Source organism: Ictalurus furcatus, chromosome 4 (genome assembly GCF_023375685.1).
Source record: "Ictalurus furcatus strain D&B chromosome 4, Billie_1.0, whole genome shotgun sequence".
NCBI lineage: Eukaryota > Metazoa > Chordata > Actinopteri > Siluriformes > Ictaluridae > Ictalurus > Ictalurus furcatus.
In genome coordinates, this window is record NC_071258.1 from 7920206 (window position 1) to 7939291 (window position 19086).

Below are 19086 nucleotides of genomic sequence, written 5' to 3' on the forward strand. Positions count from 1 at the left end.
CAGTTTTGTTTGTCCCTAACATAAGGTCTTAACCTTATATTTCTAATTATTTATATATGTAGCTATAGTTATAATACATATTTAATTCAATAAAAGTTTATTTGTATAGAGCTTTAGACAATAGACAAAAAAAAGTGGCAAGAAAAAACTCCCTGAAATGACATGAGGAAGGAACCTTTAGAGAAAGAAAACTCAGAACCCATTCTGTTCTTCGTGAAGCTGGATAATGAGATAGTGGGATTATAAATCTTTACTTTTCTACAACTATATGCTATACTAAATGGGTTCAAAGGATTTACATAGTATATCTTGTCTACAGTATATCTTGGTGTGATTATCCACTGAAGCAAGTGAGACTTGGGCATAAACTATTTTCGGGAAGTTCTAATCTTTAGGATGGTGGCCACCAACCCTGTTCCTGGAGATCTACCTTCCTGAAGACTTTAGCTCCAATCATAATCGTGCCCAGAAGAACTTCTTGATCAACTAAAACGGGTGTGTTAGATTCTGGTTGGAGATGAAACCTGCAGGAAGGTAGATCTCAAGGAACAGGGCTGGTGACCACTGCTTTAGATATCCATGTTGGACCATCCACAAATGCCAAATATTTGTCAAATTTCCAGACTTCATATGGAGTTCAAACATTAAAGATACATTCAATGAGAGAATGTATTGAGTTGACAGATAGGTTGCACAAATGCAGGTTGATACGTAAAAGAAAATACAGCCCATCGTCAATTAAAAAAGTTTACCAGAAAGACTTCCGTCAGTGTGTGATATAGGAATGCGTTTTAATGGGAACAAAATGTCCTTATAGATGGGAACATGGTACAGTATAACAATATCTCTTCAAGTTGATTCTTTTCAATAAAAAGCATAAGAATTAGTTTTGCAGCCAAATAAAGAAGGCCCGTTCTCACACACTATGTTCCTCTGACCCACTTCAGGCCACCTCCTAAACACACGCTGAGTCGTGTGATGATCACTAAGAACCGTGGGAAGGACAAGCTCTGGTGCTGCACTCGGGAGCCGCTTAAACAGCCACTGCTGAAGAAGGTTCTGGCTAACGAGGACCTATCACAGGACGCCTGCATGGCCTTCACTGATATCCTCTTACCACTAGATATTGTTTTAGGACAGGCAGAAAAGTCAGGTCCCTGGAGGGGTCAGTGGTATAGAGGTTAACATTTAAACCGCTATCTCTCTCTCTCTCTCTCTCTCTCTCGCTCTCTCTCTCTCTCAAAGGACTTATCAGCACATGGAGGCCTGAAAGTTTGAACTCTTCTGAATAAGACAATTTTATTAGTGAAACAAATTTTAGTGAAAGTATTAAGAAGCTGTGGTGTTTTAGTGATAGCAAGGATTTGTCTGATGGTATAATGATCCAATGAGCTGAATCATGTATGTGAGAGTTGGGAAAACACTAAACTGTATTATATACTCTATAAACCTCTATAAAAGTCTTTTTGCAGCCAGGGACCCCATTAGGTGTAAAAAAGTTTTTTAATAAATATCCCCACGGACCCCCTCAGCCCAGATTTATTTTGTGAACTATTCAAATATTAAAGTTATTATTCAAATGCACACAGTAATATTGTAGCTATTTATTGGAGCGTTTTGTTCCTGAACTTTCCAGTTACTAAGGTTTGGATTAAACCTATTTATTTCTTTTCAGTCAAACAGGCTCATAACTATAACTATGATCACTTTGGTAATTCTTTAAGGTCTCATATACAACACTATTTATGATTTTAACTTCATTTCTATAATGTTCTGTATAAAAAAAACCAACTGAACTGCATGTGTCCTTAACCTGCTCCTCTGTACCCGTTATGAAATATATGGGTGATTATCCGTCCAAACGAACTCGCTCTGTGAATGAGCTCACGGATCAGATCTTTGAGGGCGCTCTGAAGGCAGAGCCTCTAAAAGATGAGATCTACTGTCAGATTCTCAAACAGCTCACTGAGAATCATGTGAAGTAAGTCGTCCAGTATAGCCCTTCTGCACACACTCTTGTCTTCAGCCATCACAAATGTCATGACAGCCAAAAAGCACAGTGCTTATACACTTTCAAAACTGTATTTTAAAACTTCTGCATAAAAAAGTAGTCTTTATATATGTAGTAAGCTCTGTGTGTGTGCAGGTACAGTGAGGAAAAGGGCTGGGAGCTGCTCTGGTTGTGCACTGGTCTCTTCCCTCCCAGTAATATCCTCCTGCCTCATGTCCAGAGGTTCTTGCAATCAAAGAAACACCATCCACTATCACTGGACTGCATGCAAAGATTGCAGAAAGCCTTGCGGTATGGCTTTAACACACACACACACACACAAATACACACGCACACAAACACACACAAAAAAGCGAACATTTGGCTTTTTGCAAGGTCTGATATTCTGTCTGATATTCCTATCCTTGTGGGGACATTTAGTCTTCACCAAGATAAGATATAAAAGCATACGTTTATTTAGCATCTGTGGAAGGAGTCTCCAGTGTCAGCACTTTTTATAAGTCTGAGGTAAATCTGCACCTTCAAGATTTCCGACTGTAAGATTTCTCTAGGTTGGGTCTGTAATGAGAAATGGGAGACTCTTTATTCACTTTCAATTTTACTTTCTCTTTTCTGCAATTTTATTTTATTTCTAAGACACACGCACACACATGGTGTTGCTCATATCTCTCTGTCTATCTCTCTGTCTATCTCTCTATCTCTCTTTCTCTCTCTGGCTTGTTATGGCAGAAACAGAAACACACAAATGAATTTGAGCTAATACAACACAGGTGAGTATCATCACGCGTTACCTGCCGGTTTGACTTGCCTCCTCTCTGTCCCTAGCTGAGGCTTGATCACGCCCCCACCGCCACACTGACAAAATACAGTCTCCAGGATGGGATGATTTTTGGTTTATCTGTGACATCACAATGTGCACTTTTTGTCTTATTAACTTTCTCTCTTATAACGAGAGAGAAAAAATTAAACTGGTGATGGAAGGACTGCTTATAGCTGCTATAACATTAGTCATAACAAGATTTAGTAAGTAAGTAGTAAGATTTAACTTGTTTCATGGACATTCTACAACATTAAATGTACCTATAAATGGGTAAATGGAAAAAAAAAAATTATATTTAGTATTATCAAATTACTGTGGTATAAGAGAAATAAAACACTACATGATGTTACTGAAAATCAACTTTGGGGTGGTAACAATCACGCATCACCCCACATTGTTACTGATTATGTTCTTATACTAGCATGTCCTGTCAAGTTTCATATAACATATATAACATAATTTCACTTTGACATGAATATTTTGTTCTGTGTTCTATAACAGGAATGGCTCTAGGAAGTATCCTCCTCACCTGGTTGAAGTGGAGGCGATTCAGCACAAGACCACACAGATCTTTCACAAAGTGTACTTCCCAGACGACACAGATGAGGTACTGCAAGCAAAGTCGAGTAGCAGTCAGTTATTTTTAACAGCACTCATACACAGCCTAAATGTTTACATCCGCATCCAAGGTGTTAATGGTTATTTATTCCACTAAACAGCTCCATGATCTTTATTTTCTCTACAGTACAAATAACATATAGATCTCCAATGTGCTTGCTCATTCCCTTGTTATACTCACCCAAAAGTTCAATTAACTAGGCTAAAAAGTGGCTAATATGAATAAACGTAAGTATGAAGAGCTAAATTATGCATTAGCACAGACTGTGGAAGATATGCGAGTACTTGAATGTCTGATTGGGGTGACTTTATGTAGCTACGATCTTATGTAGCATCATCATTTTGTGTTTAATTATGAGGTAACTATATACTGTGCTAGCATTGTATAACAGTTAATTATGTATAACAGCTTATGTGCTGTATTTTGCTCAGTTTTGTCTGTTTCGCTTTGTATTCCTGAAATTATCCTGAAAATAATTTTTACTGTCCGTTCAAGCTAAGTAAGATGCCTGGTGAAAAGAATTCCTACAAACAGCTAGACCACATCCTCTGTGCATATACAGTAACATACATTTTAGCAAGTGAGAATATCTTAAAATATAGTATCTAGTATTTCCTGTTAGAAGTTTACAATAAACCAAATATAAGGTTATTATTATTTTTATTTATAATCTGAAAAATTCTGGAAGACATAAGACTCGTTCTTTCATTGTTCGTTTGGAGACTACTTTGTTTTTTCAGCCTGAAATGAGATCAGGGCTGGTGTGACCCAGCGTGAGTGTGAAATTTGATTAAAGGTCAAACTCTGTTTCTGTCTCTCAGGCTTTCGAGGTCGAGTCCAGCACGAAAGCAAAAGACTTTTGTCTGAACATCTCTGGCAGGCTGTTGCTCAAGACTCCAGATGGCTTCAGTCTGTTTGTAAAGATCTCTGATAAGGTAATATCAGCTATTCTCTAAACAGAGCTCTGTTACAGATGCACTCAGATTCCAGATGTCATGCTGCAGTGTGCAGTTTGCACGGAATTTCACTTCAACCATCATAGAATAACAGCATGTCTGTTTTTTATATTATTTTTATGTTTTACAGGTGATAAGTGTTCCAGACGGTGATTTCTTCTTTGATTTTGTCCGCCATCTTACTGATTGGATCAAGAAAGCCAGACCTCCTAAAGATGGTAACAGTCGAAGCACGACTTACAAAATCCTTACTCAAGTCATTGTTTAGTGTTTAGTATAGGACTCACCAAAATTTGGTAACACATCTGCATTTTATGTCTGGTTGAAATCATCAAAGAAAACTCCTCTTGTTTAACAGGTATAGTGCCTTCACTGACCTACCAGGTGTTCTTCATGAAGAAGTTATGGACGAACACAATGCCTGGAAAGGACTCTTTCGCAGACTCTATTTTTCATTACTACCAGGTGAGTTAAATCAATAACAACAACAAGAAACATAACTATAAATGGATCAAACTCACAAAATGCCGTTCTTTAATAGATAAAAAATTGTTAGCGTAGTCAAGTTGCTGTGGTGTAAGAAGAATTATACCATGGTCTGTCAGAATACTCGATTCTGATTGGCTGGGAGGTGTACATTCAAACCGAATAATGCACAGGTAGTTCCAGTCAGTTTAATCGCTGTTCTAAATTCCTGAGGGTTCTCAGGAAGTACAATCTGGACCCCAATCTGCTGCTGACCTTCTACCGCTCGTCCGTCGAGAGCCTGCTGACATACTGTATCACGGTGTGGTACGGCAGCTGCACCGCGGCAGACAGGGAGAGGCTTCAGAGAGTAATAAGAGCAGCACAGAAGATGATTGGCTGCCCTCTCCCCTCCCTGATGGATATTTACACCTCCCGTTGCCTCAGCAGAGGAAAAACCATCATTAAGGCCAGCTCTCACCCTGGCTCTGATCTGTTTAATCTGTTGCCCTCAGGGAGACGTTACAGGTGCATCAGAACAAGGACTAATAGATTTAAGAATAGTTTTTTTTCCCAAAAGCTATAACCATTCTAAACACATACATGTACTGATTTCACAGTATAGGTATATAGTGTCTCAGAACTGTGCATTTTATAGTACCACCCCCCCCCCCCCCCCGGAATATTTATTTATTTATTTATTTATTATTTACTTATTTCGTGTTGTTATATTTATTTACTGTATTTTATTCTATCTTGTTTATTTTATGTACATGTTGGCACGGAACAAAAAGGAGTAGCTCTTAATTTCACTGTACATGTGTATAGTGACAATAAAAGGCATTCATTCATTCATTCATAATTAATGCACTGCCTATAAACAATAGTAACATACAGTTACAGTTGCATACAGTAGTTGCATACTCATGCTCGATTATTAGTAGAGGCGCAGCACAGACACGGATAATTCACACACACACACACACACACACACACAATCTCTCTTTTTTTTTCTCTCGCTCTCTAAAACAATTTATTATGATTCATTCAAATAAATGTAATCTTATTGCACTATTTTAGCTGTGTATGATTTAGATCTAACGAGCCGTATATAAAACAAATAACGAAATTTAACCGTTATTTTTATCCTTTCAGTCAAATTTTGCACTGCAAACATCAGTGACAGCTTTAGCTTGTCAGTGCTAAGACAAGGGGGATATAAGAGGGATGATCCACGGCTTGGTGCGCGTTACACGATTTTAACCACCCGCTTCTCATTGGGTGGTTCTCTGCCTCCACGTCCTGCATCGTGTAATGCACACCTAGCCGTGGATTATCCCTTACTAAGACACTTCGGGACGTGCTGTTACAAGAACATTACAAGATCTACTGTGCTGGACCGCAAAGTACACACATTACCCCTTTTGCTGATTCTTTTCCTGAAACAGCATGTCCAAAAGCGTGTTATTCCTTACTTAATGACCATATCACCATGTCTGATGCAACCGTTCAGGTTTGTAGGAAAGGAACTCACTTGTATGTGTGCATTTGATCATAAATGAGACAAAATGCATCACATTAAGAAATGAAGACCTTGCAAATACTGTAGGTCTCTATCCAAACAATGACCTATGAAAGGAACACATTTACTGTAATACTGTTGATATGGAATTTGTTTCGTTTCGTGTTTTACACATCTGCATGTATTGCTCCTAACTTCCTTCTGTATCCAGGAGCTTCCTAAATACCTTCGTGGTTACCACAAATGCTCCAGAGAGGAAGTCTTTCAGCTGGCAGCTCTAATCTACAGAGTCAAATATGAGGACGATAAATCGTACTTTCCCAGCATCCCTAAAATGCTGAAAGAGCTGATCCCGCAGGACCTGATTCGCCAGCTCTCTCCTGATGACTGGAAACGAGTGAGTTTGTGATATTTGTTGTATAATATATCTGTAACCTATCCCAATCAGTTTTATTTTATTCCATCTGCAATATTGTACCTTCAACGTTATTCGGTTTGACGCAGTCGATTGTGGCGTACTTCAACAAGCACGCGGGCAAGTCGAGGGAAGAAGCCAAGCTGACGTTTCTAAAGATCATTTACAAGTGGGCCACTTTTGGATCAGCTTTCTTTGAAGTGAAGGTAATAATAAAACTCCATTCCCAGCAGCTATAGACTGTACAGTATATACAGAATTGATCACTCTCACAACCTACTGCGATTCTTTTTCTCTTTTTGCAGCAAACTACTGAGCCAAATTTTCCTGAAATCCTACTAATAGCCATCAACAAGCATGGAGTCAGTCTCATAGACCCCAAAACCAAGGTGTTTCACAGAATTTGCATGAATTTGTTTCTTCCACATCAGTGTTTGAATATACATGGGTTCAATCAAATCAAACCAATGTACTTTTGATTCGTTTATTTATTGCTGTCTTTCCTTTTCCAGGATATTTTAACCACTCACCCCTTTACAAAGATCTCCAACTGGAGCAGTGGAAACACCTACTTCCACATTACCATCGGCAACCTGGTGCGAGGAAGCAAGCTGCTTTGTGAAACATCTCTGGTCAGTAGATACTACGCTGATGTTTGGATTCCACAGAACAAATGAGGCTGTTGAATGTCCTCGTGCTGAATTGTGAATAAACTCGAGTGGCCTGCACAGACAGCCCTGAACTTAACTAAATATACTATCATACTATCTTGTGTTAATTCCAAGGAAACCCACACAAGCCACTTGTACTGTACATACATGCGTCTCAGTTTGTGAACAAATAAACAGTTGCTTACTTGCATGCTAACAAACTTGTACATTTAAATAAATGCTTATATTTTGAACTAAATATAACTTCCATGTTTTGTATAACCGTGAACATGCACATTGCCAAATAACAAATAAACACTTTCTTTTCTAAGTTGTGAATTTTGTTCTCCTCTTTTCACAAACAGGGCTACAAAATGGATGACCTGCTGACCTCCTATATCAGTCAGATGCTGACCACTATGAGCAAGCAGCGGAGCTCGCGTGGACACAGCAGGTGAACATCTTACTGGCGGGAGGCGGCTGAGCTGGTGCGCGTGCTCCGGGGTGTGGGTCAGCCGTGCAGCTGGAGCCGGACCTTCGCCTGGCAGCTGTGGAGGATGAGCCGCAGTCCCTCTAACAGCTCTCAGGGCTCCGTTTACCCTGATGATGCCGTTTCATCCCTCTCCAGTGAGGATGACTACCTCTGACCGGACCTGGCTGGGCTCTGTGGGTCAAATCTGCTCACCTCCCGCCTCTCAAATACTGAATCTGATCCAGAAAGACAAACTATGATGCTCCTGAGGCATTGCAAGATTGCTGTTCTCTTATGTATGCAATTTGTGTAAATTCACTGAAGCAGGATACAAGTGACCTGCAGTGGCTACCAGACTTTAGTACTTGTATACTGTTATACTTATTACTATTCAGTGAGAAATAGTAATTGTTTATGTATTTCCATACTGACCATAGTTATAGTGATGCCTTTATTTGTAAATATTGTCAGATGCTTATATTCATCTCATATGAACAGTTTTTGTTACTTTTAGCTGAAGTTACAGTAAGTGCTGCTCTGCAAAATAGCCATCAGGCATCAGGATGAGCTGTTCATATTGCAACAAAATATTACTATAGTCTTTACAAACAACAGAAACCATCACAAGCCCACAGAAATAGGCATCAAAGCTATAATTGTGAGTTCTGAGTCCTCAGTGGTACCGTATGTTTTAGTACTCCTGGGTAAGCACACTCTACAGTCTGTTTAGAGAAAAAAAGAATCTACAATGAATCTACAGGGCATTGATTTTCATTTCCAAACTGTCTGTAGTGTGAATGGGTGTGTGAGTGTGTGTGCGATTGTGCCCTGTGATGGGTTTGCACCCTGTCCAGGGTGCCCCCCACCTTGTACCCCGAGTCCCCTGGGGCTCCCAGTGAGGATAAGCGGTACAGAAAATGGATGGAATTAAATTCTGTAAACTAACTGGGACTCTGGAAACAATTTTGTATCAGTGATTATGAAATCCTTAACTTTTTTTTTTTTGCTTGTTCATATTTAAGGTGAATCTATGTAAAATACGTGTTTATAGGTTTGAACGTTAACATTTAAAATGTAGATTTTCTTAGTTTGGCACTTGTGAGTCTAAAACAAAGAAATGGTTTCAGAAGAATCCCATGTGTCTATAGTACAGTCATGGCCTGAGCAAAGGTTTTCTCAGCGACTATTCAGGGTCATGTTTAGTGTTGACCAATGGAGTTCAAAAGTTATGTCAATATTTACACAGGGAAAGTTCCTCGTATTCAGAGTCGGGTTATGTAGCTGCTTAAATTGATTTCATGAATGCCACATTTAGATTAAAAAACGAAACAAAACCCTGTGTGTAGTTCATGCCTCCAATGTTGCCAGGTCTTTGAGTAGAAATGTCAGAGACTGGGTTTTTCAATAGCGTCTAGACCACCACCTTTAAAACACAAGTGTTTGCCCTTAAACCTGAAAGAATTTAGGATCGAAAATGCAGACTGAAGATGTATTTTTCTTCTTTGCTGTTAAATGTAATATTGGCAATATATTGCAGCATGAATAGTACTAGTAGTAATTAACACATTAATAACGGCAAATTTGGTTCCATTTAACAATATGCTTATTACCCTACTTATTCAGCAGCTTAAAATAACACATAGAACCAGCACATACAGTTAGAACAGCAAGGCCAATTCTCTTGTCCTCACTATACATTGAAAATATTTGGGTTTGAGATCAAAAGATGAAAATGAGACGACAGATCAGAATTTCAGCTTTCATTTCCTCATATTTACATATAGATTTGTTAAACAACTTCAAACATGACACGTTTTGTTTGAATCCACCCATTTTTTCAAGTGATCAAAAATACTGGAACATGTGACTGATAGGTGTTTCTTGTTGCCCAGGTGTGCCCTGTTAAATTGATCGTTTAAAGAAATAATAGCTCTGAATGTCTACTCTTGGTTTGAGCCATAGGTTTCACCTCTGAACCCTGCATTTGTTGTTAAAAAGGATAAACCAACATGAAGATCAGAGAGCTGTCTATGGGAGAAAAGCAAGCCATTTTGAAGCTGAGAAAAGAGGGACAAATCTATCAGAGGCATTGCATAAGCATTAGGCAAAGCAAAGACAACAATTTGGAATTTCATGAAAAAGAAAGAAACCACTGGTGTATTAACAACAGAGCGGACTGTATTATTTTGAAGTGCAGTGGTGAAAAGCATGAAGCTTAAGCAGTATCTACTTTTGAGAGTAAATACTGCTCTCATTTGAGTGAACAAAAATGACACATTACTGATTTTCATAAAATCCATGTTTATGTTTGATGCATGAATACTGAAGTACACAATGTCTGCTTTAAATCCTTACTATATGTGCTTAACTCAAATCTGAATACACCTTTATGAAAATATACTGCGAGGTACAACTACAGTCAGGTCCATAAATATTTGGACATTTTTGAACCATCTGTATTTAAAACCTCTGTATTTACTCTTGTTCAAATTGTACATGTACTAAGTAACAAATTGTGATTTTTAAAGATTTTATATATTACTTAACTTAATTTGTACTAAAGTACAAGTAAAATTACAGACTTAAAAATATACACATAAAAGTACAAGTACCCCCAGAAAACGACTTAACTACAGTAACGTGAGTAGTTGTAATTCGTTACTGGAAGACATCATTCATTTGAATAATGATTAGACAAAATATAAGCATGTTGTTCATGACTGTTTCCCTAAAAAAAAAAAAACTGTCAACAAACAGTTGAATGTTAATGTCAATTCACCACAGAAATATTACATTACAACCTCAGGGGACTATCAGCACTCCTTGCTTCCTCATGTTGTTGCTTCCAATGACATTAGCTAGTACAGTATCTTAGCCACAATCTTAGCCGTAATCCATCAGGAGGGTTTACCGAGTACTCAACAGGGAAAATCCTGTTCCATAGATAACTGCAAAACCGCTTTCAACAATATGTAAACATATAAACTGTTGCAGTTTATTTAATGATCACATACACAAATTATTTCCAGATGCTTGAAACATGCTAGAAGACTTTAAACAAACCCCCCTACTTTTTGGAGATGTTAAAATCATAACCATATTTATGCAGATATAGAAATGGACAGATTCACAGGGTTCAGAGCAAGAGAATGTTGTTGTACAACTCATGGCCTTATTCCAAAATAAGCATCTTTGCAAGGGGGAAGGTTGGACCTACTTTCTGAAGGCCAGAACTTTTTTTTTTGCATCTGGCTTAACATACTTTCAAAGCTTGAGCTTTATGTTTACATGGAAACTGAACACAGGAGAGTGTTTTCATCCTTCTTGGTTTTATAGTGCTGTATCTTTATAATAAGCAGCACTGTGTGTTGTTTTTTTACAAGCCCAATTCTAAAAAAGTTGGGACAGTATGGAAAATGCAAAAAACAAACAAACAAAAAGAGTCATTTGAAAATTCAGTTCACCCTGTACTATATTGAAAACACATTATTAACACATTATTTGATGTTTTACTTTGTGAATTTAATTTATTTTTGAAATATACACTCATTTCTAATCTGATGACTTTAAGACACTCCAAAAAAGTTGGGACTGTCGACTGTTTACCACTGTGTAACATCACCTTTTCTTTTAATAACACTTATTAAGCGTTTGGACGCTGAGTGAAGATGCCAGCTGGTTAAGTTTAGCAAACGGAATTTTCCCCCATTCATCCATTATGCATTTCTTCAAGTGCACAACTGTACAGGGCCTTCATTGCCTTATTTTGCGCTTCATAATACACCACACATTCTCAATCGGAGACCGGTCAGGATTGCAGGCAGGCCGTGCTAGCACCCGCACTCTCTGCTTACGCATCCATGGGCTTGTAATCCGGGTAGAATGTGGTTTGGTGTTGTCCTGTTCTGGATGGCAGCATATGTTGCTCCAAAATGTGTACATATCTTTCTGCATTAATGATGCCCTCACAGATGTGCAAGTTATCCATGCCATGGGCACTGACACGCCCCATACCATGACAGACGCTGGTTTTTGGACCTGATGCTGATAACAGCTTGGATGGTCCTTTTCCTCTTCGGCCCGGAGAACACGACGGCTGTTTTGTCCAAAAACTATTTGAAATGTTGACTCGTTAGACCACAAAACACGATTCCACTGTGCTACTGTCCATCTCAGATGAGACCGAGCCCAGAGAAGTCGGCGGTGCTTCTGGACAGTGTTGATGTACGGCTTCTGCTTTGCATAGTAAAGCCTTAACTTGCATCTGTGGATGCAGCGGCGAATGGTGTTGACTGACAAAAGGTTTACCAAAGTATTCCCGAGCCCATGTCAGGATATCCATTACAGACTCATGACGGGTTTTAAGACATCGAGGTTTGAGGGATCGGAGATCATTCAGAAGTGGTTTTCAGCCTTGCCCTTTACGCACCGAGATTTGTCCGGATTCCTTGAATCTTTTAATTATATTGTGCACTGTAGAAGGTGAAATGCCCAAAACCCTACTCATTTGTCTTTGGGGAATGTTGTTCTCGAAGTGTTGGATTATCCACTGACACATCTGTTGGCAGATTGGTGAGCCTCGACCCATCCTTGCTCTTGAAGGACTAGGCCTTTTTTGGAGGCTCATTATATACTATGATTAGACGATTGCATCACCTGTTTCACATCACCTTCTTACTTCAACTTGCCACATCGTTATTAGTCCTAAATTGCCCCAGCCCCACCCTTTTTAGCACATGTTGCACACATCAGTTTCAAAATAAACATTTATCTTCAAAAATTATACTCCGGCAGTGATTACATTTCTTATTTATTAAAGAAGAACATCATACTTTTTTTTTTTTATCCATTTATAGTTACATTTAATGTTGTGGAATGTCCATGAAACAAATCGGTTGTACTTGAGAGTTGCTTTGCTTATTATGAAAACAAACAAAAAAAGACAAATATGTACAGCAACGAAAAAGCCCTTTCTTATTCAGAACACCTTTTATTTAATTTCATTAGTCATATTTATAGCAAAATAAATATATTAAGATGTATTAAAATGAAATAAATACAAGCCATTTATAGGTGCAAAGGCTGCATTATTTATTACAATCTACTAGGAATGTTTTGAATGTAGCGTGACACAGAATGCACACGATTCGTTCCTCACTGTTGGCTGTTGTGTGTTTACTGTATCAGCTTACTTATGAAAGTGCTTAGTGTAAACTGTTTCATATTACCCTACAGCTACAATAATTCTACACTATGTCTACTTTTTCTTTACATTTATTACTCAACGATTTGCAGTTGTGGTTTGTGTTGGACCTCCAGACCACGGACATCTCATAACTGCAAATTTTGCAAGACAGACTGTATTCATCTTTCCCTAACTGTTTCTGTAAATACAGATTGTCTCCTCTTCTGGTATTAGGCTGCATTCACAAGGACTTTTTGTGTCAATATGTTATACAATAAGCACCAAATCATATGTTTCAGAAACGGCTGATCTCCTTGGATTTTCACACACAACAATCTCTAGTGTCTACATGGAATCGTGCAAAAAAACAAAACAAACAAACAAAAAACCCTCCAGTTCTGTTGGCAGAAACACCTTAATGAAAGTGTTTACCAGAGAATAGCCAGGCTTCCAGAAAGGCTACTCAAATACCCACTCTTTACAACTGTGGTGAGAAGAAAAGCATCTCAGAAAGCACAACACATCGAAACTTGAAGAGGATGGGCTTCCACAGCAAAAAGAAAACACATCAGGTCCCACTTCTGTCAGCCTAGAACAAGAATCTGAGGCTACAGTGGGCACAGGCTCACTGAAACTAGACAGACTGTACATGTCTCCTGATCTTTTTCTAATCTTCAACTGGCCAGTTTCAGTGAACCTGAACTGGAGAGATGAATACCATTCTTCCAAAAGATATTCCCTCATTTAGTGTTTTGATAATGGTGGCGATACATAATATACACGATTTCATACGGATCAAATGAGTCAGTAAGTCTTTGTGCCCAGTGGATGGGGCAGAGTTATCCTGGAAGAGACCACTCCTACTAGGATAGAAATGTTTCATCATAGGATAAAGGCAATCAGTCAGGCAGAGTTTGTATTGATTAGCCGTGACTCTTCCATCTAAGCAGATAAGTGGAGCCAAACCATGCCAGCAAAACTAAATGCCCCCCCCCCCCAAGCATAACAGAGCACTGTTTTTTACTTCCATTTGCCGCACATCTGTATATGTCATTGTCCACCTCAAAGTATTTCCTCCGTAGCCATTGTAATATTTGAATTATGCTTTCGAACGCATAAAGCATGCTAGGAAATGCTTCGGCCTATTTTTTGGAGGAAGGAAAATGAAAGAAAGTGGTGTTTTGATATTGTTCTGAAAATCTAGTAAATGATGAATAACTATTCTGTCCATAGCTGCAGTGAAGCTTTTAAGCGTGTTTCTGTGCATGTTTCTTGGATGTGTTGTGTGCTATTTTTTTCCCTCTCTCATTAAGTATACATGGGAATTTACATTTTTAAGCCTCCATGTTTGAATGAGTTTACAACATTTCAGTGGCATATAATATCACATATTTTAAGCCAAAATATCCTTGTGAAAACAGCCTCAGTCTGTAAGTGTTAGCGCTGATTGTCTCTGAAGGCTTCAGAAAAGTCTGGAAGATTCATTCTGGTACTTCGATGTTGCCTGACTGACAGCTGTTAGGTATCGACTATTGAACGTTGATTAAATACTTATACTGGTTTGTAATTTTATCTCTTGGCCACTTGGACAGTGCTGCAGAAGCAGCAGAAGCTCAGTGGTGATTTTGCAGTCATGCTTATATTCAAGTTGTTGATAAGATACATTCATTGATAAGCTATAATACATTAGCATTACAATTCTAATGTAGCAAAAAAAGTTTTATATTTATACGCTTTTATGTTTAGCCTTATCACACAAAGTGCTTTAAGTTTTTCTATTTTTTCCATCTGCTGATGACTGATTGAGCACTGAAAGAGCATTTCTTGTCAAATATGAGAATCCGTACATTTCCAGAGGTGTTCATAATGGCACAGACTGATCATACCTTCAGAACTAAATAAGGAGCATATGATAAATATTTCATGAATCCTGGCGTTTTTTGTTGTTGTTGTGTTTTAGTGAGAAGATGCTGGTTACTTCATACGCAGCTGGTTCTCTATGAAGTAGTGGTTCAAATCTTAGTCTGAATCTCAAAAGAAAATGTTCTGGCAATATAGCTCCCAGGCGTCAGCGATGGACAGACGGATCGCTTTATGGAGTCGAAACAGAGAAACAGTCCTTTCTCTCAACGCTCGTTTCTCTCGGTTCTTCTGTGATGGTGGGCAGGTTTGGCGTGGTGGGCCCACTCCGTACCTCCCCTCGCACACTGAGACTGGAGATGGACCACACGTCACTCATTTCTGCCCAGAACAGGTTTAAGGAGGGTGGAGAGAAAAACCAGAGTGGGGTTATTCAGAGGACAGGAGAGGTGAAAGGTCACACCATTACAAGGGGGCATGCAGGGGAGGGGCAAGTTCCTGAGCCACTGAGAACACGCTCCATGGTGAATCTTCAGAGAAGAGAGGGTTCCAGCGAATACAGTGAACTTCAGGTGAATCTACGACACAGAAAGTGATTCAGCTCATAGCAAAGCAGGCGTGTGCATGCAGGCCAAGGGGATCATACTTACACCACAAAAACATTTTTGTGAGTTGGCTGTTTTGCATTTTATTTTGTCTCTTGGGAAAATATACAATGTTCATGTTGGATTTCAAAAGAGTAAATAGTGCTACAAATACCTACACTACATGGCCAAAAGTTTGTGGACACCTGACCATCACACCTATATGTGCTATATGGACATCCCATTCCAGATTTAGTCCCTCATTTACTGTTATAACAACCTCCACTCTTCTGGGAAGGCTTTCCATTAGATTTTGGAACGTGGCTGTGGGGATTTGTGTCTATTCAGCCACGAGAGCATTAATGAGGTCAGGCACTGATGTTGGGCATTCCAGTTCATCCCAAAGGTGTTCAGTGGGGTTGAGGTCAGGGCTCTGTAAAGGGGACCCGAGTTCTTCTACACCGACCTTGCTTGAACAGGTTTTGGTCTCTTAGTTCCAGTGAAAGGTAATTGTAATGCTACAGCATACAAAGGCATCCCATACAATTGTGTGCTTCCAGCTTTGTGACAACAGTTTGGGGAAGAACCATAAATGGATGTGATAGTCAGGTGTCCACAAATCTTTGGCTGTATAGTGTATACTGACATCTTTTTTCCAAATATTATGGCGCATTTGATAATGATATTAAAGTCTTGAACTACTGTTACATATTCTTAGCTAGTTTTATGATTTGAATTACAGGTAAAGAGAAATAATAATAAATAAATAAAAACCTTTGTGAAAATATTTGTCTAGTTTCCTTAATAGAATAAATTGATTGAAGCCAGTCCGACTGAAATTTCAAACCAAAAAAGTGGCTAAATATTGATGAGTAATTCTTAAAAAGAAGAATAACCGGCATCTATTTTTTGCATATGAATCACACCGCATTTCAAGTTACAGATTTTAAAAGATTTTTTAAAAAAAAGGATAAAAAAATAGTTGAAGGGGCATCCAACTAATATTAAGATGCAGATTGTTTTTCTCCCTAAAGACTTTGGAGGCTATTTAATGGAGACCATTTAAGGTATGTTAAAAACACAAACAAGTTGTCTGAACACTGGGCTGACAGAACACTGACCCAATCTTAACTGTTTGATATACTCTGACTGGACTCACAAATTTCTTGACCTTTTAATAATATGAAATGAAACACCAAATTCTGAGTTTCAACATCTGCTACAGCAGTGGTCACCACCCTTGTTCCTGGAGATCTACCTTCCTGAAGACTTTAGCTCCAACTATAATCGTGCCCAGCTGACCATTTAATCATTCCTTAAGTTCTTGATCACCTAAAACAAGTGTGTTAGATGAAACCTGCAGGAAAGTAAATCTCCAGGAACAGGGTTGGTGACCACTGTGTTAAAGGAAGGAACACATTTCCATTACATCATCCATTTACTGCTTCCATTAGTTAATTCACCTTAATTCAGTTGAACTGATTTTCCCCCCTTGTGTTTATAAAAAGATGCTACGTTATACTGAAAGCATTAAAAACATCTAAGCCAAATTGTGCATTCATAGATGTGTGTGGCACATGCCGATGGGAGGTGATTAAGGAATGCAGTAAGACCTGAGTCATGCTGTTCTTACAGATAGGGACACTCACCAGTTCTAAATTTGCTGTACAGGCCATTCTCGTGCACTTGCTTGCTGTCTGACCAGAATGGCAAGCCTCGTTCTCGCCACCTTCAAGAGAAAAGGTTGATAAGAAAGCTCTTTATCATTCTCTATAATGTCTCATACGAAGTACAAAGAACAGCAATAAAACAGATGTACGCATTCTAACACTGCTAACACCGTTAGCTGGCTTAAATGTTCAGGTAAATAACTGGGAAGTAATTAAGGATCCAAACTAACCAGTGGAATATGAAAATAGCTGTGATGAGGATGGCAGACACAACGTCTGTTAGAATCCACATCAGACTGTACTCGTGTGGGGTCTGCATCAGAGAGAAAGTTCGAAAGCACAAAAGGTAAAACTCTGAGAAAGAGACTGACATTATGTCTGACACTTCAAAGATGTAAGAAGAACAAATATGCAGGCCACTACACTGGTGTTAGTGCACTGTTTTAAAGAAAGAGTACAAAAATAAAATCAAGTTAATTGTAGTCATGTCTGGTGTGAAAAATTTGCTACTTTGGTGTTTGAGCTACAAGGTCAATGTAGCATACAAGTAAGTTTGTATTAAATAAATCAAGCCATCCGTCCATTTTTTGTACCGCTTATCCTACACAGGGTTGAGGGGAGCCTGGAGCCTATCCCAGGGAACTCGGTGCACAAGCCCGTCACACCCTGGACGGGGTGCTAACCCATCGCAGGGCACAATCACACACCCGTTCACACACTATAGACAATGTGGAAATGCCAATCAGCCTACAATGCATGTCTTTTGACTGGGGGAGGAAACCGGAGTACCCAGAGGAAACCCCTGGAGCACGGGGAGAACATGTAAACTCTATGCACACAGGGTGGAGGCAGGACTTGAACTCCCAACCCTGGAGATGCGAGGCAAATGTGCTAACCACTAAACCACTGTGCCTTATTAAATAAATATATAATTAAATATATATATCATCTGAATCCCTTTTAGGACAATTCTGCTTTCAAACTTGGGCTGTGCCTTATCCTCAAGTCTGAAGAGTGTGTGTATTGTTCCCAAAGTTGACTTGGGCCTCAAGATGGCCGCTACAACTGTTTTTAGCTTTGCTTCTCTTATTTGTTTCTGTAAACTACATTAGCCGAATACCTCCAGTGAAAAACTAAAGAAATGTTCACACAACAACATGTCTTTGCTGATAGACCACATATGAGGTCACGGGACAATTACACACAATGTTCCTAAGTAACCTTTTAATCACATGTGCATGTAGGCCAGTGCAGCATCTCTCACCATGAGGAATATGGGCTTGTGGAGGACCTTGAGGAGGTGCGGTGCATTGGTGGTGACTGAATGAACTCCAGCACACCAGGCCAGAGAGAACAGCCACGGCTGACTGATCACATACAGGTTAGTGCTGATGTTCACAGAGGCATATTTACTGAGGAAAGACACACATATGGAAAGAAATGACATCATATTTGAATGATGGGTTAATTATTGCAGTCCTAAGCCTCGAAATGAGTGTTGTTTCTTTTCTTTTCCATAGTATAAATCACACTGGAGTAGATGCAGAACTCAACTTGTGCATCACTCTGTTGTCTAAGTTTGATGTTTGATGATCTCTGCTTGCTAACACTACAGCACTGGTGTTTGCTAATGTGATAATTATTAAAGCTTATTATTTCACGTTATACCACAGTGCTGTTGAATGCTTGATTCCGAGTGGTCCGAAGGTGTTGATTAATTTCTCTAACATCAGCTCTGACAGTAGTGCAAACTGTAATTCAATTCACACATTTATATCAATGTGCTAGTTCTTATACATTATGGTTTCTATGGTAACGACTTACACAGTATGGCAAACTGGTTAAAGAATGTTATTT

General features: G+C 39.0%; 2 protein-coding genes across 6 annotated transcripts in view; one reads left to right on the forward strand and one right to left on the reverse strand.

Annotated features, from left to right (window-relative positions):
* The window catches only part of myo7aa (myosin VIIAa), a 44412-nt gene extending 34108 nt beyond the window's left edge, over nt 1-10304 (forward strand). The window contains exons 36-47 of the mRNA XM_053622769.1: nt 948-1105; nt 1828-1981; nt 2147-2302; nt 3333-3438; nt 4272-4385; nt 4537-4624; nt 4765-4871; nt 6605-6790; nt 6898-7014; nt 7114-7197; nt 7321-7440; nt 7824-10304. Coding sequence (XP_053478744.1) covers nt 948-1105; nt 1828-1981; nt 2147-2302; nt 3333-3438; nt 4272-4385; nt 4537-4624; nt 4765-4871; nt 6605-6790; nt 6898-7014; nt 7114-7197; nt 7321-7440; nt 7824-7916 — 1483 coding nt within the window. The 3' untranslated portion in view covers nt 7917-10304. The remainder of the gene's footprint in view (nt 1-947; nt 1106-1827; nt 1982-2146; nt 2303-3332; nt 3439-4271; nt 4386-4536; nt 4625-4764; nt 4872-6604; nt 6791-6897; nt 7015-7113; nt 7198-7320; nt 7441-7823) is intronic.
* Nucleotides 10305-14306: 4002 nt separating this feature from the next.
* Nucleotides 14307-19086, reverse strand: part of gdpd4a (glycerophosphodiester phosphodiesterase domain containing 4a) — a 32055-nt gene continuing 27275 nt past the window's right edge. For 4 of the 5 annotated variants that reach the window (XM_053622770.1, XM_053622771.1, XM_053622774.1 and 1 more), the window contains 4 exons: nt 18494-18641; nt 17460-17542; nt 17209-17288; nt 14307-15356 (listed from right to left, as the gene is read on the reverse strand). In XM_053622770.1, the coding sequence (XP_053478745.1) occupies nt 15208-15356; nt 17209-17288; nt 17460-17542; nt 18494-18641 (460 nt within the window). In that variant the 3' untranslated portion in view covers nt 14307-15207. Of the gene's footprint in view, nt 15554-17208; nt 17289-17459; nt 17543-18493; nt 18642-19086 lie in introns of all 5 variants that reach the window. The other variant, XM_053622775.1, reaches the window with a different exon arrangement.